The 22,902-nt window shown below is 40.0% G+C and overlaps 1 protein-coding gene across 1 annotated transcript; it reads left to right on the top strand.

Moving 5' to 3' along the window:
* Positions 1–12,452: 12,452 nt before the first annotated feature.
* Positions 12,453–21,107, top strand: pkmb (pyruvate kinase M1/2b). Its single transcript, XM_077007350.1, has 11 exons — positions 12,453–12,552; positions 13,484–13,656; positions 13,839–13,930; positions 15,321–15,452; positions 16,528–16,714; positions 16,979–17,249; positions 17,353–17,503; positions 17,593–17,745; positions 19,295–19,461; positions 19,925–20,106; positions 20,368–21,107. Exons 2-11 carry the CDS (start codon positions 13,512–13,514, stop codon positions 20,472–20,474), a joined length of 1,587 nt encoding a protein of 528 aa, XP_076863465.1. The 5' UTR covers positions 12,453–12,552; positions 13,484–13,511; the 3' UTR covers positions 20,475–21,107.
* Positions 21,108–22,902: the final 1,795 nt, after the last annotated feature.

Below are 22,902 nucleotides of genomic sequence, written 5' to 3' on the forward strand. Positions count from 1 at the left end.
ACTGCTAAGAAATTGAAGATTTCCTACAACGGTGTGTACTACTCCCTTCAGAGGACAGCACAAATGGGCTCTAACCAGAGTAGAAAAAGAAGTGGGAGGCCGCATTGCACAACTAAGCAAGATGATAAGTACATTAGAGTCTCTAGTTTGAGAAACAGACGCCTCACAGGTCCCCAACTGGCATCTTCATTAAATAGTACCCGCAAAACACCAGTGTCAACATCTACAGTGAAGAGGCGGCTGCGGGACTGTGGGCTTCAGGGCAGAGTGGCAAAGAAAAAGCCATATCCGAGACTGGCCAATAAAAGAAAAAAGATTAAGATGGGCAAAAGAACAGACATTGGACAGAGGAAGACTGGAAAAAAGTGTTGTGGACGGATGAATCCAAGTTTGAGGTGTTTGGATCACAAAGAAGAATGTTTGTGAGATGTAGAACAAATGAAAAGATGCTGGAACAATGCCCGACGCCATCTGTTAAGCATGGTGGAGGTAATGTGCTGGTAAGGTGGGAGATTTGTACAGGGTAAAAGGGATTCTGAATAAGGAAGGCTATCACTCCATTTTGCAATGCCATGCCATACCCAGTGGACAGCGCTTGATTGGAGCCAATTTCATCCTACAACAGGACAATGACCCTAAACACACCTCCAAATTGTGCAAGAACTTTACAGCAGAAGCAGGCAGCTGGTATTCTATCGGTAATGGAGTGGCCAGCGCAGTCACCAGATCTGAACCCCATTGAGCTGTTGTGGTAGCAGCTTGACCGTATGGTACGCCAGAAGTGCCCATCCAACCAATCCAACTTGTGGGAGCTGCTTCTAGAAACGTGGGGTGCAATTTCTCCAGCTTATCTCAACAAATTAACAGCTAGAATGCCAAAAGGTGTGCAATGCTGTAATTGCTGCAAATGGAGGATTCTTTGACGAAAGCAAAGTTTGATGTAAAAACAATAGGTGTATCTCAATTCAGGGGCTGCAGCCTACGTAGACCGCGTAGACCGCAGCCCACGGTGGCCACACACTTCGAAGGCCGGGTAGGCTGCATCTCACGGCTGTTAAATGAGACAGTCTAGTCTTCGCAAGACGTATGTTTGCGTGACCCCACACTGCCCCGTTTCATACGTTACATACGTGTTAGCGCGCTGTCCGACAAATATCACATCACCCACAAATGCCTAAAAGAAAATGCGTTGAACATGTATTCACATGTTTGGCGGGAAGTATAACTTCATAACAAAATTCAATGTATTATTATAAACGTTACTCTAGTAAATACTCAAAGCACAGGTTTACCTGCAATATCATTAATAACTGGCATGTTATTTAGCATCTCATTGCAGTATAAATGTCCATATTTTAAAAATACCGACGTTTAAAAACGAATTCTTCGTCCCGTACACTAGACTCCTCCTGTTTATTGTTCATAGAGCAATGAATCCTGGGATATGGTGGGACGCGAAGGATACTCAGATGCATCCTTCGTTTTCGGGGTTTTGAAGGCTACATTCGTCGGCTGCATAAGAAGGAGCCCACGAATTGGGACAGCCTTGGCGCGGCGCAGTGACGTAACCGGCCTACAAATGCGCACTTCGTGGGCTGCAGCCCCTGAATTGAGATACACCTTGTGTGTGTGTGTGTGTGTGTGTATATATATATATATATATATATATATATATATATATATATATATATATATACACACACACAAATATATATAAATAAATAATCTCAGTAGCGAACCGTGACCATTAAACCTGGGCCCGCTTTTTTCCCCCCTCTTCTAATAAACTGCAATAAAGGATAAAGAAAAAACCGAGACGACAGTATAGCTTTAGAAACGCAATAACAATCAATAACATTTGTACTAGATAAATTGTTAAGCATAATAAGTTTCCAAACAAAATAAGTAGGGGTGGGCATAGATAAATTTTTTTAATCTAGATTAATCTCACTGAAATCTTGAAATTAATCTAGATTAATCTATATTAAAATGGCTCATATGCGTGCTACCCAAGTAATGACCAAGTCAGTTTTTGAGATTTAAATTCAGTTAAACATGAATTTGTAAGCCTACATACTGTACATTAAAAGGGGTTGATAACATGTTTATTCAGCTAAACATGATATTTGAAGTGCAAGCCAACATTTAGTACATTTAACCTCGGACGTAATTTGGGGGGGGGGGGGGGGGGGGGGGGGGGGGGGACTTTTTCAAAAGACGGTTTTCTTCCTGTCCGTTTTACCTTTATTTTGGGAAGGTTTTGTTTTCCTGCGGCATCCTCAGTTTCGTTATACGCGTAGTTTTTTCCACGTCCTTTTGTTTTGCCTTTATTTTTTTCTTTCATGTTTCGCTACAATTAAGTTTCGTTTTGCACGCGTCGATTTATCCACGTTGTTTTGTTTGTTTTTTCTACTGTGTACACGTGACTCTCTCACACGGAAAGATAGGCAACGCCTATCGTCAATCAACGTGAGCCGGCACTTGGGTCCACCCCTCACTCTGGTTCTTACTCGCGGTGTGTACTCATTGGTACCACCACATTACAATATCTGCATATTTGAAAAGTTCCAATCTGTTTGTAGACCTTAATAATATTCCATCCAAATGCACAAAAGTGAAATATGGAGTCCTGCAAGGCAACATAGATCCACAGTGCTGCTTACAAGTCGAGCCAAAAAAAAGGAAAGAACTAGGGGTGAAACGATTACTCGAGTAATTCGAGTTACTCGATTACAAAAAGTGATAGAGTAATTTTCTGTGCCTCGGAAGAATCGTTTATTTTAAAACAGTATTTTGCACTGACTAATTTTAATGTAGCGCAACACGCTTACGTCACCCACGCGGCTGAGGTTTAGTTGAGAAGCGGAGAATATGGAAGCAGTGAGGGAAAAGAGGGACAACGTACGTGAAGAAAGGGGCTATAGGAAAAGACAGAAAATGTCGAAAGTATGGGAGCATTTTAGGTTCGACAGCAAGAACAATACAGTGACATGTATTCAGTGCAACATAGTCCTTGCCTACCATAACAGCACATCTTCAATGCTGCACCATCTTGGCCGAAAACACCCGGTATGGAGTGGTGGAGCCGGGACAATGCACATTTTATTTACAACAAATTAATGAGATTACCATTAATGTACCTTAATAACATAACGACAGCTCTGTGGAGTGCCGATTTTTAGCAATACTGTCGAATGTGTGGCTAGTTTAGTACAACGGAGACAAGTTCTTAATAACTTAATACAGGCATTATGTAACAGCGCTGTGGAGTTAAGACGATAAACAATAAATATATTAAAAGATAGCTGAGCTACTTTACCTTAGCAGTTACTTCAGCAGGAAAGAATATGATACTGATATATCTTTGATACAAGAAATTCTAATTTGAAAGTAATTGAATTTAATTTATTTACTTGTGGTATTTCTGTTTTGGGTTTTATTTATTTCTATTTGCATTTACAATTTGGAAATGTTGTGAATTTAAGAATATAACTTATCTAAAAAAGGAAACCGATTGGTCAGTCATTATTAAGTGAAATGTCTTGTTTTCTCTTTTGTATTTTTAATTGCTCCTTAATCAAGCAATTCTGTTTTACCCGATTAATCGAATCGATTTTTCAGTAGAGTACTCGATTACTGAAATGCTCGATAGCTGCAGCCCTAGAAAGAACCATAAAAAGCAGTGTGAGAACCAAAAGAAAAAAGATGGGCGACAATGTCAGACTCTTCCTAAACAGAGATGTGTCCACAATAATAAACGGTAAAGCTGGGGAGGTCAGGAAGAGTGGACAAATTTACAGGAAGAGGTTCCTCTCAGACACTATGGAAAATCTCCACAAGAGGTTCCTCAAAGAGAACCCAGGCCTGAATGTGTCCCGCTCCCAGTTTAAGCTGAAGCCCTTCTGGATAACTAGACCAAAACGTAGAGAAACATGTGCCTGTAAAATTCATGAGAATTTAAGTATATATATAAAAAATAATAAAAAAAACACCTATATTGGAATAATAAATACATTATCTGTTACTGATGTAGTGGCTTCATTCGTCTGTGGTTGCATGTATGGTAGATGTGAAGCCTGCAAGGAAGGATCTTACATTCCTTGTCAACATGGATCCCACAACAAAAAACATTATATCTTGGAGTGAATGGATGAGGTCAACACCAATAACAAAAAAGACGGCACAACTGTTAGACTTGAAAACCACAACCCTGGAGAAGAAAGTTGCCAACATTGAAAAACTGGTAGAGCTAACCAAGACTGACCTGCCTCGTTGTATATATGAGTACTGACACATTTGGCACCAATTCACCTATATTAAGCAACTAAAAGATCTCTTTGACTCAGCATGACGTTGTAGTCCATGTTGATTACAGTGAAAATTAATGTCTTTACTCCATTTGCAAGTGTAAAGACACTTTGGTGGATCCCACTAGCAAGTCACACTCCATACAGGGGTCATGTACTACATTGACGGACAGTCAGAGCCATTTGCTACTGTATCTGGCAGTCTACAACATGATGCCATTGCTACATGGGTACATTTGCAGCCAGTTTTGGAGTACATAACATCAAGCCACCCTCTGGCAAAAAATATCCACTCCTTGTCTGATGGACCAACATCTCAATATTGAAATAAGGTAGCATTCTACCTTGCATCCACAGTGCCTTTTATGAAAGGCTTTAAGACTGTGACGTGGAACTTCACAGAAGCCTCTCACGGGAAGGGGGCTCCTGACGGAGTAGGAGGTGTTCTTAAAAACCTTGCAGATCGTGTGGTGACCTATGGCACAGACATCCCAAATTCTTCTGCTTTATTGGAAAATCTGTCAAAGCACTCATCTGTTAGGCTTTTTGAGGTGACAGGAAAACATTGCTACATGTGCGGAACTGGTTCCCCCATCTCTGAAATCAGTCGCAGGGACTATGAAAATAAACCAGGTGAGCTCACCGTACCTGCATGTGCACCTAAACAAATTCTGCTTGGCTTTTTTTTTTTTTACTTTATGCTTTTCATTTTTTTTCCCCCTCAACATTTTTGTTTGCCCATCTTTTCAATGTTTTTGCAAATCAAACTAAACATTAAAAAAAATATTCCCCACAGGTTGTTGCTACTGAACCAGAAAGAATTAAGAGTTCGAGAGGTCTCATGCTTCTGTAGTCACTCTTGTGACTGCTTCTCCCCAAAGGAGTTTGTTTTCACCCCAATGGAGTTTGAAGAGATCAAAGTAGGAACATGGGTCCTTGTGGACTACGACGGAGACCTCCATCCTGGCACTGTAACACAGGTAGGTTTAAGACCAAGTTGAATGCAGAGAATGAGAAGTCAAACATACAAGTATTGTATTCAGATAGTCACCTATACTGTGGAGGTAATGATAATGTAATAATAATAAATCAAAACAGTGTTTGAAAAGTTGTTACTTGTTTAACTTTTGATATTTTAATGATCTTTTTAATTAATTGTTCCAGATTGACAGTGGTCAGTACGAGGTTGATACAATGAGCTGTGCTGGTGACAATCAGTTCTACACCCCATCAATAAGATTTGCTGGTGAGGTGTGGTATTATTTAGATGACAAAGAAATTATCCCTGAACCACTGCCTACCTCTTCATCAGCGAGACACTTGTGTGGTTTCAGAGATCTGGGCCAAGTACAAAAAGGAAACCCAATGAATGATCCCCTTAGCAGCATTAATGAAAAGAAATAAAAAAGCTAGAACATAGCTTATCAAAAAACAGTAAACAAGAAATCACATTTTTGATACTAAGATTGTTTCTATTTGACCGAGCCATGTTTTGTATTCTTCATTTCCATACAAAGTGTTGTATCACTAGAAATATTCTAATGAAATTCTAATTCCTTTTATTTATTAATTTTGCTATTTATTTACTCCTTTGTTAATGTACTTATGAAATGTTCACTACCGAAACATTGTTAGTCATTACCGACATACGTTTTTTCATTACCGCCATGTTAAATTCATGCCGATTTATTTCAATCAGATAAATGAATGTTTTTTTTTTTATTCCTCAAGAAAATGTGACAATCTTTATACTGTGTTTTTGTTTAGTGCAATGATGACAAAATCACAATGAAAATTGATTTAAAAAATTTTACTAATGTTACGGTGATGAAATGATTGCATTAAAATACATTGTTATTAATGCCCATTTTTGTTATCTGTTTCTTTGTGCACACTGAAGATCTTTGTGTCTGAAAAAGGTATAAAAATGGCTTTGTGGTTTCATATTTAACTGAAAGTGTTACGGTAATGAATTTATTTCCTCAAAGTCAGAATAAAATGTCTAAAAATACGTGCAGAGTTTATAATTTTACATTGTAAAATTAAATCCTGTTTTATAAAAGGGTGTGTTGGAGTAAAAAAAAAAAAAAAAAAAAAAAAAACCATTGCATAGAGTTGTACCATCTTCGTGAGAATCACCCACTAAGATCACAGGGTGCTGGCCTCTTATTAGTTCCAATAATTAATAAGGTAACAGCAGGGGAAAGAGCATTTTCTTAAGCCCCCCACCCACGATCTCGTCTCCAGTGTGAAAATAAGTCATCAGTTCATCCAATAGCTGAAGATTAGGATCTTTCTTCTGCATTTCAAGCACAATCATCTTGCGTTTCTCCTCTGCATTTTCTGAATTTTGTCCTTTCAGTGAATCTGGTAAAGAATTTGTTCCTTTTCTGTGATTCTTCACATGTGCAAATTCCAATGAGATTTAAGAACTGTTCGACAGTTTGGATAAATACAACTGAAACGCCATCTTCCACCTAAATGACTGCTTTTGGAATGATTTACTTTTTTTCAACATATGAAAAACTGCAAAACTTACAATTCATCTACAGTTGCAAAAATGAATTTAAATACCTGTAAAACAGAAAATTTAGCATCAGAACTTAACCTGACTATATCAAATGAATTGTAAAACAAAATGAAAGCATAAACTGCAAACAGTAAAACTATTACAATGGGGTTATCGTCGCAATCTTAAACTGACCAAGCTACCAAACCAATTAAATTTAACGAGTTTTGCGAGTCTTCTAGTTAGCTTAAACCTACTAAAAAAATAAGGTAGGTAGGGGAGAGTGGGGTGATTTGTGCCAGGGGGGGAAGTTGTGCCCACCCCCTGTTTCTAGGGAACCAGAGAAGAAATTGGTTATGTGACCATTAATTTTTGAAAAAACGTTCATTTTACTCATCCTGCAAAGAAGAGAGCCTCATTGCATGAGAGGAAAGCACTTTTAAGTTCAAAAAACTGTTTTTTGCCTTTCAAAGTAAAATTCCTATGATCAAGGATTTTTGATTGTTGTGTCCAAACAGTTATAGAGAAGTATGAAAACATTTTACACATGTTTTAGTACTTTGGTAAGCTACACTATGAGTCTATGCAGCTAGCATGATGTTAGCCCAAAACTACTGGATGATGCATTTTTTCCCCCCCCAATGGTGGGGTTGGGGTGATTTGTGCCATAGGGCCTGGGGTAAGTTGTGCCAGTGGCACAACTCACACCCACTTATGAATATTTTAAACATTGTTCTTTTTGTAGTTGTACATTGTATTCTTATATTTAATCACTTAAACTATGTGACATTCTTAATTTTAGACCCAAAATAGAAATAGACCATCATGCCACGGAGTTATAAGAGGAAGACATGCAGGGCTTCCACTCCTCTAGAGGACATGGACAGAGTAGTGAAGAGGTGGAGAAGGGAAGTCTATTGGTCAGGTGGCGAGGGAGATGAGCATATGCAGGATATCATTAAAGTAAAACATGGAGAAGAAAAAGATAGATGGAAAAGAAATAGGATATAAAAGAACTGGACTTATTTAAAGCGTATAGCTTCAACTTATGCAAATGTAAATGTAAACTGCAATGGATCAATAAGGGAAAAATTAAGATATATGCTAATTATGCTAAAAAAACGTAATATTTGCTACCGTTTTTGTTTCATTTTGAACTGAACTTTGTTCTGAAGTGTTAGGCCTTGTTTAAGAAAATTTCTCTTTTGTGTGCTCATGTGGCACAATAGGCTTGTAGAAAATTAGCCTTTGATGTTGTAAAGTAACTTTAAATAAACCTTAAATTAGTAAATTTGTATTGAATTTGTCTAGCTTTTATATAGCATTCCAGTTCTTGAGATCAAAATATATTATTTTACTTCAGTAATCAATGGCACAATTTACCCCAATGTATTCTCTCCAATGGCACAACTTACCCCGCACTGGGGGCAAGTTGTGCCACGAGACCACTTTTTTTCAAAAAGCTGTATTTCGTGAATACTATATTTCACATCCAAAGTGACTGATTCCAGGGATGCCCCACATCCTGAAATATATGTACATATTTTAGTTGGAAGCATTACTGTCATAGTCTCACTTTAAAGTCACTTTAAGTAAAAACTGGCACAACTCACCCCACTCTCCCCTACATATGTCGGCAACAGCAGCCATCTTGGCGGGAAACATGTCCTGGCTAATTTACAAGACAGCTTGACAGTTAGCTCAACAGCATTTACCTCAGGTAGCCTAAAAGGTTGATAACGCAAGACAACCGACATTAGCCTTAGATTGTACGTAATTTTAAATCATGGGTAGCTAAATCTACTTGGCCTTCATTTCATTCTTGTATTACAGCACAAAACTCTGACTAACAAAATAAGTCGGCACAACCTGTAGCTTTAGAGACGTGAATAATGGCGTATTCAAACGCGTACTGTTTAGCTAAGATTGAGAGCGAGTTAAACTGTGGGAAAGTAAACGCTACAGGCTAGCTCATTAACAAACTCCATTAAACTAAAACCTATCCCATACAACACCATGAGAGCAATTTATTGTATTTACAAATTGCATGACGAACTAAAGATTCAGACAAAATTTCTGTCACTGAATGATGCACACAACCTCACCTTTCTCCAGGAGCGGACAGACATACATTACTACCGGGGACTTCCCCGGTGGGCCGATGGGTTAGTGGGCCGCCGGTTGTTTAACTCTGCCCGTGGAGGAGCCATTGCCGCCGCGCACTGCGGCCCCGGCCCGTAGTGGCGTGGTCACGCTGCTGTTCAACGGTGCCTATTACCCAGGGTTGCCAGGTCCTACAAAATATCCCGCACAAAGTCAGTGTAAAACCCGCCCTTCCAGAGCCTAATCTAGCCCAAAGCTGTCGACGCGGGGGGGGGGGGGAGTGTAAAATGGAGACAAATTGAGTTATATCGCGATTGATGAGTGTTGACTTGAAACTCCCGCGGTAGCCCAACTCAAAAGTAGCCCAAAAAACCTCACCCCGCGACCCCAGAATTTTTACCCTCGGCTGGATTTTCAAACAAGCCCAATTTAGCGTGAAAACCGCGAACCTGGCATCTATGCCATTACCTCCCCCGCTCCAGTCAGGCAAACCTGCTCAGCGCGCGGCCGCGAACTGATCCTGTAAACACATGAACGAGTTGGACCGCGGCCGCGGACTGGGCCAGCTGATGCGGGCTGACTGTGTGCAGCGGAGATCAGAAAAAAAACCAACTTGTCCCAGAAAATCCGGGCCGGACTACGAAAACACAGCAGCTGTGTCACTTAATACAAGTAGTCACGAACTGGAAAAGCCTTGTCCATACTAATGCCACATTAATTATATCTCCCTGTCCCACGAGTGACAAGTCGAGAGAGACACCAGTTGCACACCGACACTGCTGAGGGTCTAACTCATCATGTGATCCCTCCGCGACACGTTTTACACTACAACAACGTGGACTTATTTTTTCACGTTTCAGTAAAGATGGAGCAGTCTTAGCCAGGGTCTAAAAACACGAATCGTAAATGTGGCGCTGAAAAGCGGAGAGAAAAAAAACTGCAGAGGATACTCACCGAGTAAAAAATGTAGGTTTCAGTAGCTTCTAGCTTCCAGTTTTTCCTCTGTATTTTGTCAAGGTCAAGCTGTTAAGTTTGTTAGTTATTTTGTTATGCCACTGTAGTTTTGTAATCATATTATTGCTGGAAGTAATATTGTCCATATGACAATAAAAGCTGTCATATACACTACGTGTCATGTATAAATTCATAGACAGCAGTGGATTTGGTCTTCAGCGTCTTGATAATCAAGGCTTTAGTCGCAGGATGGATACTGGCTTGTTTGCGGTCTAGGGTGCTGGAGTTCTTTTTATACACACCCACTAATTAACCAATCAATTAGTGAGCACAGGTGAGGCTGTAAACTAGGATTGGGTGCATTATATTGTATTGGGTGCATACAAAATTTTTGTCTTGCCAAAATCAGACCTTTCTGTGTTCATTAAATGATCAATATTTCTGCAGTAAAGCAAATATATATATATATATGTATGAGCCAGTCTCTCAGGAACTCCCGGGCCACTTTTTCTCCCCAGTCCGCCCCTTCTCTCTCTCTCTCCCTCTCCCTCTCCCTCTCTCCTCCCGGTCCGGTGATGCTGTTCCACCAGTAAAATGTATTCATCCGCCATCTGGTTAGGTCGCGTTGAGTAGTGCGTCTGAAGGCTCTCTTACGTTTTTCGCTTAGGATTCTGTTTTGGTAATCAGCCATTAATACAGCCATACACAAGTCTGACACATAACTCAGAATGTTAAGTTTATTTGACTCCTTCAGAATTGTCCTTTCATCCAGAGGTGTCAATTCCAGGTTGAGAAATTAAAAGTCCTCACCAGGATTTTGCTCAAGCTTGCTAGATTTTCTAATTAGTGCAATCCAGGTAAAATTAGTGGAATCAACACAATCCAGGAAGCCTGAGCAAAATCCTGGTGAGGACTTTTACTTTCTGAACCTGGAATTGACACCTCTGCATTTAACTAATGTAAAAACACAAGTTGAAAGGCTGAAAGTTCATAAAATTGAGTTGAAATTACAGAACTTAATTCAGCAAGTCAAAATAAATTTTTAAAGGACGTTATCATGACTTTTTGCTTAAATATTTTTTTGCAGTGCAGTTCTTCTGTTTAGCTCGTAGCTTTGACAAAATATTACTGTGTCTGGTGGAAGCAAAAACATCACAAAGAACCTCACATGGACTCACTTTGGTCATGTGGTAAAGAAGGTGCAACAAAATCTCTTCTACCTCAAAAGGTTGCGAAGGTTTGCGTGAGCACTCCCATTCTCAATAATTTTTACACAGGCTGCATCAGTAAACTCTTCAGAGGGTTGTAAAAGAAAGTCCAACACATCACTTGAATTAAACTACCATCACTCTCAGAGCTGTAGTAAAAACTACTTGTAAAAACGAGAACTCTGGTTTTGAATACATCTTATAGCTACATTAAAACAAAGATGTTAAAACAATTGTAGGCTATATAACTATAACAGCTGTTTACAGGTACACACACGTACCGTTTCAAGTGTATGTCACAGAATGTGCAGCATTCTTGTAATCAAAAGCTTATCAAAATCTGATTTCCATCCGAATATACTTAGTGTACACGTTGCACTGATAGCATGAGAATTTTGACTGCCTTATTCATAGACGGGGACACACAGACTAGATATTCTGATGGCACTGACAAGCTGATTGATATTTACTTTTGAGGCAAAAACAAAGAATTCTGAGCGACGTACGTGCTTTTGCAGGAATTTCATTGAGTTTTGCTTTTTGCACTAACTTGTGACAGGACGGATGCAGCAGGAGGCGACATGTGGTTGTTTTTTATATCCATGCTCCCGAAACCAAAACAAACAAATAGCCTATGAGTGAAAAACATCTTAGCGCTTTTAAATCACTTCTCGCCGCGCAAAGCGATAAATAGGGAATGTATGCACAGCACTACACTGGGACCTGCAGGCTTAAATAGGAAGTTTTAAGCCAAATCAACTGAGAATTTTTTTTGTTTTTAATAATTTTGAAGATTTGAAGTAATATCTGAATATTGAAGATTAATTAAATAATTGAAAAAATTAATAAAAAAAATAGCTAAAGTAAAATAAGATTAAAATGCATAAGGTTAGGAATATATAAAGAATAGCAATGGTAAAAAAAAAACAATATTAATAGATACGCATGTATCTAGGCGCGCGCGCGAGGGCGCGTGTATGTACAAGCACAATATCGAGTTAATTAATGATTTCTTCAATTTCTATCATACTACACAGGCTTTAGTTATAATAACTGTATGAACTTTCACTTGTAATACCTGAAATACTTTGCTGGACGTCGACTATTCACTAATCAGTAAACACTGAGACTGTCAAGCATCCCATACTTTCTTATGTATGGTCTTTTTTGACTGGTCACCGAGTCAAAGAGTTAAGCTTACATCATTAAAAATAATGAAAAAAAAGAAAAAATTCCAAATAATCCATGAAATATTGCTAAATTCGCAATGGTTTATTATAGTATAAGAACGGATTACACGTATTGTGAGAAAATATTGTCCGCGGAAATTTCTGCAGCAGCCAGAGAGCTGTCATGTAATTTTTAGCCGTCTCGGATGGATACGACGTAGTGCCTTAAAAGTAGTCCCGGTTACTTCAGGGATTAATCTTGGGCAGCAGCCGTCCGAAGAGCGCACAGTTCAACAAGTGGGGTAGGTAAGACTGTATAATTTAACGTGTTAAAACTACTGGATATACTTAATTATTTTGATAAATGCATCGTATTGATATCAAATATAATGTGAGCACACTGAATGAGATTCAGAGTTATAGCAGAAAGAATTGTTAGTTGTGTAATAACCAAATCTTATTTTGATAATATGGTGTGCTCGTTTCTAGCTTTATCGAGGCTGTTCATGGTTAATTGTATTAGTAAATAACAGTAGCAATACTAAAAGTAAATAACAAAACTCTTGTAAAGGTTTCACTTTAATGGTCTACTTTAAACATTTACTTCATAGAGGCTTACATATATATCAAAATTTTACATATATGTTGTTATTATTATTGTTGCTGTTGTTGTCATTTATTTATATATTAGACGTATTTGGTTCTGGCTATTTTGTAATTTTCTGTGTGATCTAAATGCTATTGTAAATTGGGAGATAAGAAACAAATTTTGTCCATCAAGATGCCGTCCATTTGACCTTATGAATAATACGCACTGATATGTAGGCTGTGTTATGTAGCATACCAAACTATGACAAGTGACGTTCCCGTTTACTGGGTGCTACCTTCCCAACATGCATAACAAAATTACATTGCTCTATTTTGGCTGATTTGATATCGCCCTCTAATGCCTCTTGAACATAAATGTTTTAACACCAAACATTTCGCTTGTTTGTGCTTCTTATATATCTATTACTGTATGCTTAGTGCTTCCTTCATGCACTGATGGCAATATCTGGGCCCATTTGTTTTTTTTTTTTTGAATAAGTTACTCTAGAAACAAAAACAGTAGTTATGACACTCCTTTACTTATTAGTGGCTTTAATTACTTTTTCAGTGGAATTCTAGATATTTTAGTCATAGAATATGGCCACAGATTATAATATTTTGTCATCATTTTCTCTATTTGTCCAGGAGTTTTCCAGAAGACACAGCATCAGTCATGTCTAAGGATACGGGGTCTTCCATCATCCACACCCAGCAGCTCCGTGCAGCTGTGGCAGACACCTTCCTGGAACACATATGTCTGCTGGACATCGACTCCGAGCCCACAGTGTCTCGCAACACTGGCATCGTCTGCACAATTGGTCAGTGGACACCTTCCTCATCCCCACTTTAGACACCCATATCAGTGATGATAGCATCATTTTTGAATAGGATATTCCCTCACCAAGGTCTTTCCCTGCACTTTGCTTAACATTGTGTGCGTGTTTTAGCTACCGGAAGGCTGAAAGCAAGATTGAAGTGTTTGAATTGTGTCCTGCTGCAGGGCCGGCTTCTGCATCTGTGGAGAAGCTGAAGGAGATGATCAAGGCTGGCATGAACGTTGCACGTTTGAACTTCTCTCATGGAACTCACGAGGTTGCTGCTTCCCACTACTACCAGTGTACCTGAATGCCAGAAAGGATCATATGATTCTAAAAGTGTTCCTAATAGAGACAGCCACTACACTGGATACAGTACAAGGAAAGATCTAAGTGAAACTATCAATTTTATTTATATGGCCACTTTAGTCATAAAGTCACTTTAGTTGATTTTTCTTTCCACAGCACAGTCTTCTACACAGGAATATTTCCTTTTTACATTCGGAAATTTGAATGTCTGTAAGCTGATCTGGTTTCTTATGCACTACTCAGTGCCTTTGCACTGCAGTGTAGCAGAGATGACTTTGAGCTTTACTGCAGTGTGTTGACCTCTTGCTTTAAAAGCCATGGCGTTTGCGTGCCATCTGATAAGTTCATCGCGTTTTGACACCACATCTTCATGTGATATGTTTGATATTTAATTTTTAGGTCCTATATTTAGATGGATGGCATTATCTTGCCCTGTTGTCTAAGTGAAGCCATAGACTACCAAGTCATAAAAGTTATGTAAAAAAGAGATCCTGTGTTTCAACTTGTATTAACTAACCTGTTTGCTCTTGGCTGTGTCTTACTGTATGCATATATACTTTAATGTAGCAGGCCTGCGGGCTAAAGTTAATTTTTAGAATGTATTCCATTACACAAAAAAACACTAATTTATCACAGCTCTATGGGGTGAGAAATAACTGAAATGTCCAGTATAACTTTTGCTGACAGATTTTCACCAGTGAACCATCAATATATTGTGCTTTCTCAGAGTCTTGGAAAGCAGTGATTCCTACAGTGGTTAGGGTGATGTCTATGGTGGTTAGGGTGATTCCTGAGAGGTGAAATAAGCAAATGCATTGATAGTGGCTTTGTACCTGAAAAACAAATAATGATATTAAAAAAATATATTTGTAATGTATGGAGTGTAGAGTCAGCTGGCCGAGCTAATTATAGCAGAGGAGCTATGCCCTAGATCTTTGTCTGAACCTCAGCTCTGATATCAGGAAGTTAGGGGTGCAGCAAGTCAAGCCATAGACATTACAGCTGCATAGATCAGATTACACACTGTGGTATTCATAGTGACATTCAAATATGCCTTTTTAAATCAGGGCCAGTGATGTTTATTTATAGGTTGAGTAATAAAAGAAGCAGCGAGGACCAGTCAAATGTGCAGAAGTGCTGTCATATACAGAATATGTAACAACTAAAGATGTTTGGCTTTTTATGTAAGTAATTTTGAGACCATAAACAATTGTGAAACTTTGCATATGGCCACCACAGGGCACTTTATTAATATTTAAAATATCCTTTAACGTATTCACATGAAACTTAGTTTTGAGAGTGAAATATGGTAATCCATAAATGTTCACTTCAGTAAGGTGTACTTCTCTGTCCTGTAGTACCACGCTTCAACCATCAAGAATGTGCGTGAAGCCACTGAGAGCTTTGGATCCGGGAGCCTAGAGTACAAACCGGTGGCCATTGCCCTGGACACCAAAGGGCCTGAGATCAGGACTGGGCTCATCAAGGGTGTAAGTTTTTGGTTTAGCTCCCAGCACCCAACACATTCTTTCCACTGTTTCCTGTGAAAACCTGCTGCCCAACACAATATCATTTCATTTACTCCATTTCATTTGAGTGGCCTCTTTAATTGAGGAGTTAATTCAAAGGATGCATGTGTGACCAAAATGGCTATAGGGAAAATTGTATGGGACTGTACATTGCATGACTGTGATTACCGGAGAGGTTTTACCGGAGGTGAAGCTAAATTAATCCACTCACCACTTATTAATTAGCTTAAAGTGGTGAGGCTATATGGTTAAAATAAAATTTAAATAGTATTTATCTTTAATGTAAACATAAGCCTGTATTGGAAGATTTTTTTTTTTTACAAAAACAACATTTTATTCAAAGTCAAGAACAAAAAGTACAATCTAAGGCATGCAGATACATCTTGGAAGTTCCTAAAACCACATCATAGTACACTGGGGAAAACTAAGGCAAACGGAGCCAGCTGCAGGAAGGAGCTAAACACCAGGTCAGTGAGCTTTGCGGCACACACTCGCTGCAAAAACAGTGCTATTAAGTAAAATGTGAGTCACAAGAACAGGGAAGGGGGACCGAGGACCAACAGCCATTACAGCATGACCTCTGCACCTGTAAATATTCAGGAAAATATATAATATATACAAACAATTAACTGACAAGTATTGGAAAGTATATTAGAAAACATCAGCCAGAGAAAACAGACGTACAAGAGACGGGCCACATTATAGTCATCTACCAATCAAGACACCAGTTTAGTCCATATCTCAACCAGACCCCTCAGAAAAAGGAAAAAAAACTGGAAATGAAAAAATATATAACCACTCTTTAATAAAAAAAAAACTAACTCAATGAGTAAAATAACCTTCACCAAAAAACTGAACTTACAGTAACTTTTTCCCATTGGCACCCCTTTAGTACAGTTATTTGGTTGCCATCATAACCCCAAAGAGTTGTGCCTGACAGGCAGACCAAAAGACAAGCTCAGCCTGCTGCACACAGGTCATCATTTCTTAGTGTTTGACACATCTGTGATTTTTATGTTGGGTGTCCTTTCTGCAGAGTGGCACTGAAGAGGTGAAGCTGAACAAAGGTGACAAAATCAAGGTAACACTGGATGACCAATTCAAGGACAACTGTGATGAGAAAACATTGTGGCTTGATTACAAGAACATTACTAAAGCAGTCCAGGAGGGCAGCAGGGTCTATGTTGATGATGGTCTCATTTCCCTCAAGGTCCTGGAAATCGGTACGTTTCAGCAGCCATTTTAGAATAGAAATTTGATAAATAGATCGGACCCTAATTATACTTGCTAGGAAAAGTAATCTGTATATTTCCAAAATCTTGTCCTTAAGCACATAGTGAACTTTTTGGACTTTTTTGTGTGTATCATTATCATTATTTATTTTGTGTTTTGTGGATTTTTTAAATGTATTATCATTGTTTTCACAAAATCACAAAATTATTTTCACAAAATTCACACTAACACTATTCATTTTGGATTTGGACCAGGTGCTGACTATTTGAACTGTGAGATTGAGAATGGTGGTATGTTGGGCAGCAAGAAGGGTGTGAACCTCCCTGGTGCTAATGTGGACCTGCCCGCTGTGTCTGAGAAGGACATCCAGGACCTGCAGTTTGGCGTAGAGCAGGGTGTGGACATGGTGTTTGCCTCCTTCATCCGCAAGGCTTCAGACGTGCATGCCGTTAGGAAGGTGTTGGGAGAGAAGGGCAAAGACATCAAGATCATTAGCAAACTGGAGAACCACGAGGGCGTACGCAAGTGAGTCAACTCTACCGAGAGTGCCACGTCGTATATACGCTGAGGAGCTCTGCTTTTGACTTTGTGGTTTGTGGCTTCGACTGCTTTTGTTTTTCTCTGTCAGATTTGATGAGATTCTGGAGGCTAGTGATGGTATCATGGTCGCCCGTGGAGACATGGGTATCGAGATCCCGACAGAGAAGGTGTTCCTGGCTCAGAAGATGATGATCGGGCGCTGTAACCGGATTGGCAAACCTATCATTTGTGCTACTCAGGTGATTTAATTGAATGTATTTTAATTACTGAAATATTACGGAATGTCTATTTAATACATGTTTTGCTCTTTTGCTTCTGTGAATGGCAGATGCTGGAGAGCATGATTAAGAAGCCCCGCCCCACTCGTGCTGAGAGCAGTGATGTGGCCAACGCCGTGCTGGACGGGGCCGACTGCATCATGCTGAGCGGAGAGACAGCCAAAGGGGACTACCCAGTGGAGTCAGTGCTAACACAGCATAAGGTGAGAGTGATGCTGCCCCTTCTGGTCTGGAGCCTTCCTGCATCTGAATAAATGTACTAACGCAAGTGGTATGCTGTGTATCTGTGACACTGGGTGGGCGATGCGCAGACAGCTCACGTAGAACACTCACACATAGAAACGTGTATGACTTTGACAAAGACGAGCACAAGACGTTACACACACACACACTTTATACATTTCAGCTAACGAGCACCGCGCGAAACACGTTAGACTAATGACACAGGTGAACACACACACACACACACACACACACACACACACACACACACACACACACACACACACACATACACACACACACACACACACACACACACAACCACACACACACAACCACACCCCCACTTGTACATACACGGACAAGGACTACGTAAACACACCCCCAAGGGGAAGGGTCCGGGGCTGCAACATGACAGTATCAGGATATAGATTGCAGGTGATAGATCTCATACAATTATTTCTGAAGTTATTTATTGACCATGCATATTTTATTCCACCTGCCTCTTATTCCAGCCAATGACACTCCAAGGGTCACTCAAATGCCACGTAGAGCCTGTGAAGGAACACAATTACACCTGGATTAGTACCCAATAAAAAGGGGTTATTTCCATGCAGCTTTCAACAGTATATTGGAAAGGCCAATATTGCCTAGTAACAACGACTAATAATATATAGTCCAGCCCTATTGGTCAAATGTGCAACATTGATAGTTTGTCAGTACAACAAATAATTTAATTTGTGAATATAGGAAGCATATGTGTATCTAACCTCTTTATTGATGCTTGTACAACAAAAAACATCTGAAGTAGCATAACAGCCTACACACCGCCTAACCCCAGGATTTACTAACTGCTCATGTCCCTAAATTCTTTGTCTTGTGTGTGTCTATTTTGGCTCACCTTACATGTGTCTGTGTCAGTGTATCTGTGTGCCTGGCTCTGTTGTGTGGAGCATGCACACAAACTGCCTGTTAGGCCACGCTGAACATGCACTCAGATTGCCTGTAAGGCCATGTTGGACATGCACTCAGACTGCCTGTAAGGCCATGTTGGACATGCACTCAGACTGCCTGTTAGGCTATCCTGATGCTGCCATCACATTCATTTGGGGAGCTTCATTTACTGCTTGCTACACTGCCAAAGTTTTTTCATAATTTGATACAACTTTAGTAAATTTGGTATAAACGTGGTATAAAGCTTGCTGATAGGCTTTCATTTATTTTAAATATATTCCATATATTAGCAAGTTACATACACAAGTCTTGCAATGAGATATTAGTTATACACATTACAGATAAAGCTGTGATTTTATTTTATTTTTCTTGAATCACCGAATTACTTTGTACCACTATTAAAATTACAACTATATGCAACATTGATAATATTCAAAAGTGGAAATATATGGCAGGATGTTAATCTGCCTACATAGATCAACTTTAATCTCTTTCTTCCTTCTGGTGTGTGTGTGTGTGTGTGTGTGTGTGTGTGTGTGTGTGTGTGTGTGTGTGTGTGTGTGTGGTTGCGTCTAGATTGCCCGTGAGGCTGAAGCAGCCATGTTCCACAGGCAGGTGTTTGAGGAGCTACGCCGCACCTCCCACCTGACACGTGACCCCTGTGAGGCTGTTGCCATCGGAGCCGTGGAGGCCTCCTTCAAGTGCTGTGCCACTGCCATCATCGTCCTTACTCAGTCCGGCAGGTACACACACACACACACACATGCACACACACACACACACGCACACACTACACAATGCACTTATTTCTGATTTAGAAATACAATTTAAAATGCATACAAACCCATACAATGCAGACTGTATTTGTTTAGTTTTAAGGGTGTGTGGACACATATTATAGGTTGTGTTCCAGGCAGGGTGAAATGCTCCTGCATGCTAAGCCTGACCTTTGCTGATCTGAACCCTGACATTTCACAGGCTAATTTAAACTCCTCATTCAGCTGTTGCAGTACAGAGAAGTCACGTCTACTTGATGAAGGGCATTCAGATGCACGTGTAACTATAATGATTTAGTTATCAGTGAAACGGTCAACAGAACAGATTTCTATAAAGAGTTTTTATTTAAAGAGCAGCACCTCTTAAGCACCTCTTAAGACCTGGGATGGACTTTACTACAGATCTCTTTCTCTCTCTGTCTGTCTTTAGGTCTGCTCACCTGCTCTCCAGGTACAGGCCCCGAGCACCCATCATAGCCGTGACCCGTAACGGTCATGCGGCGCGTCTGTGCCACTTGTACAGGGGCATCATCCCCGTCCTCTACACCAAGCCTGCCAATGACGTGTGGGCTGAGGACGTGGATCTGCGCGTCTGTTTTGCCATGGAGATAGGTGAGGGCACCGCACCTCCATGGACACACTCTGCTGTCGGGGGCAACGGTTGTCAGGCTGGTGTTGTCGAGGCTGGATCCTTTGTCAACACGTGTGATCCAAACCATTCGACAGTTAGGGAGGGGTAGTGTAATTTGACTCAAAGATGTAAACATATCCAGAGATTAATTACCTTGACAGTACGTCGCTGTTCTTACAGATTCTGGTGCTTGAAGGGACTAATGCTAACCCTCCCACCCTTCATTTTTTTTTTTTTTTCAGGCAAAGCACGGAAGTACTTCAAGACCGGTGACGTAGCGATCGTGGTCACCGGCTGGCGCCCTGGCTCTGGCTACACTAACACCATGCGTATTGTTCTGGTGCCTTGAACCTCACTGCACTGAACTGTGCTGCACCCCAGGCCCAATTCACATCCTCCATTCTCATGTAGATATAGATAGATATAGATATATTTAAGTTACACACAAAGGCCTTTACATTCAGCACTTTTTTTTCCAGAGAACATTATGACCCTGTTCACACTGTGTTCAATTTTCTCCATATGCCTCAGTTCACCCTGGTGTGTCATTCCCGCGCGTCCTGGTGTGTTATTTCCATACATCCTGGCTTTTCAGAGCGCTTTGTTCATTATCCAGCATAGTGATATGCAATCATCAACCCTCCAGTGCTTTCTGCTGGATTTTGCATGATACACTATTTTGGTGATGTCTGCTGTGCCTGATAGGCAAGCCCAGTGTAACAGTAAAAGGATCATAATGAATCTTATAAGCAGCTTGTGCTGGATCTCAGGGCTCCTTTGTGGTGGCTTTGTACAGAATGTGGGAACATCAAAAAAAGCACCAGACACTCCAGCAGCTCTTTGGACTCAGACCGCTCACTCTGTACACTGACCACTCACCACTGACCACTGACTCGGGCTAATAAGATGTGGGTCTGCTCTGTGCAAAGCGTTTGATGCCGCATCCAATACATTTTCATCTATTAAATTGATGTTCATCCGATGTGAGTTTTGTTTTTTTCGACTGCACTGAAATACCTGACAACAGGGCTTTTTCATTGGATGACAGCATCTTCTGAACGGTAGGCTGAATGTCTCTGCAGTCACTGAGTGCCAGTGGTCTTTGGGAATGTAGGACAAAGATTTGATTTCACACCACTCACTATTACCATCTAGTGGAGAATTTTAAAAACACTTTTGACATTCATACCAGCTCAATGTCACTCCTTAAATCTTACACAGATCAGCCCTTATGCTTGACATGTCTAATTCCTCCGTATGGCTATGTCAGTATAATCCAAGATGAAATTAATCATAGCCATAGTAATACGCTGCCATTTTTGTAATATGTTGCCTGACACTAAGATAACGACCCTGCTTTCAGGAACAATTATTTTTACATTTTTTTCCCCGTTGGCTTTGTTACCCTATGCTTTCACAGCATTATAGTCTCTTGGCCAGAATATAAAATTTACAGCAGATTCTAAGCAAAGGTCATTCATTGCCAGACAGTCCTTTAATGTTAATAGGCATAAAGAAAAAATGAACACTAGATGGCAGTGCATAATTAGACCAAAAACAAAGCAGCGCTTCAGTATTAAGCAATAAAAATATATATTTTATTTTTTCATATATCAAGCTTGCAAATAATAATTTAGCAGTTTGAAATGAACATATATGTAAGAGGTCAAGTGTACTTTCTTTTCTTAACTCATCCTTGTGTGTGTTCGAGCAACTAGCATGGATGCAGCATGAGTCAGCACTCTGATTTCCCATTAATATTCACATCACTTTAAATAGTCCTGGGAACATACACGCAACTTTTCAGACTTCCACGGATACCTCTAATAAATTAATGGCAGCTGAATTCTTCAGCAATTTAGAATCATCGGGCTACCCATGCAGACATGAACCGGATGAGGGTCCGGATGTAGCCCAAATGCTCAGTGTTCAGAGAATCTTGGTCATAAGGTGTTTGATTATGCCACAATTAGCAGAAAAAGCAGTCTGCTTTGTCAGGATGGCAGGGATCAGCTGGTCAATTTGTATGCAAATAGGTTGAATTTTAACTTGGCGTGCACTGTACTTCCCTGCTCCCAGGAAGGGACCTAGTTTCCAGGAGGATTCTCATCCAAACTAAGGTAGCCAATAATGTAGCGACACATATAGACACACCATAATACTCAGAAACAATGTGTTTAAACAAACACAATATCAAAAACTTACATATATCTACAGAGTTAAGAGTGTATTTCAGTTTCTTTCCCATGTTTTCAGTAATTCTTCTCTGTGCCATCCTTTACAAGATGGCTTCAGTTAGGACCCCATTCCCGATGAGTGATACTGTGCTCTAGTGTTGTGATGTGAGGTGTAGACTAAACGTTAAAGTATGTCATTCAGTCAGCTTAGTACGTGAGTATGCAGTGGGAGATAGGGAGAGATTGATCCAGCTCTGCGTCCACTGTGTCTGGGAAATGGCCGATGCTATCTCTGTCCACAACTGGACCAACATCAGAAGGAGTCAGATACTCCAGACCATGCCCCAAAGCCTCAATAAAGACCTCATAACTGACCGAGAACACTGAATTGGATTCTCAAGGACACGACCTTCTGCACTCGCCTCACGTATGTATGAGTGCCTAAAGAAAACTATAAGAAAAGCAGACATGCAAAAAATGTGATAGATAGATAGATAGATAGATAGATAGATAGATAGATAGATAGATAGATAGATAGATAGATAGATAGATAGATCAACAACTCAATAAATTTTTAGGTGTGGGGCTCAAAAATTTATT

This window comes from Brachyhypopomus gauderio, chromosome 5 (assembly GCF_052324685.1).
Source record: "Brachyhypopomus gauderio isolate BG-103 chromosome 5, BGAUD_0.2, whole genome shotgun sequence".
NCBI lineage: Eukaryota > Metazoa > Chordata > Actinopteri > Gymnotiformes > Hypopomidae > Brachyhypopomus > Brachyhypopomus gauderio.

What these genes read in the sequence shown, in the direction of transcription:
- pkmb (XM_077007350.1), top strand. Translation starts at nt 13,512, where the DNA reads ATGTCTAAGGATACGGGGTCTTCCATCATCCACACCCAGCAGCTCCGT. An exon ending in TGGCATCGTCTGCACAATTG is followed by an intron (nt 13,657 to 13,838) that starts GTCAGTGGACAC and finishes GTCCTGCTGCAG; the next exon opens with GGCCGGCTTCTGCATCTGTG. An exon ending in CTATCATTTGTGCTACTCAG is followed by an intron (nt 17,504 to 17,592) that starts GTGATTTAATTG and finishes TGTGAATGGCAG; the next exon opens with ATGCTGGAGAGCATGATTAA.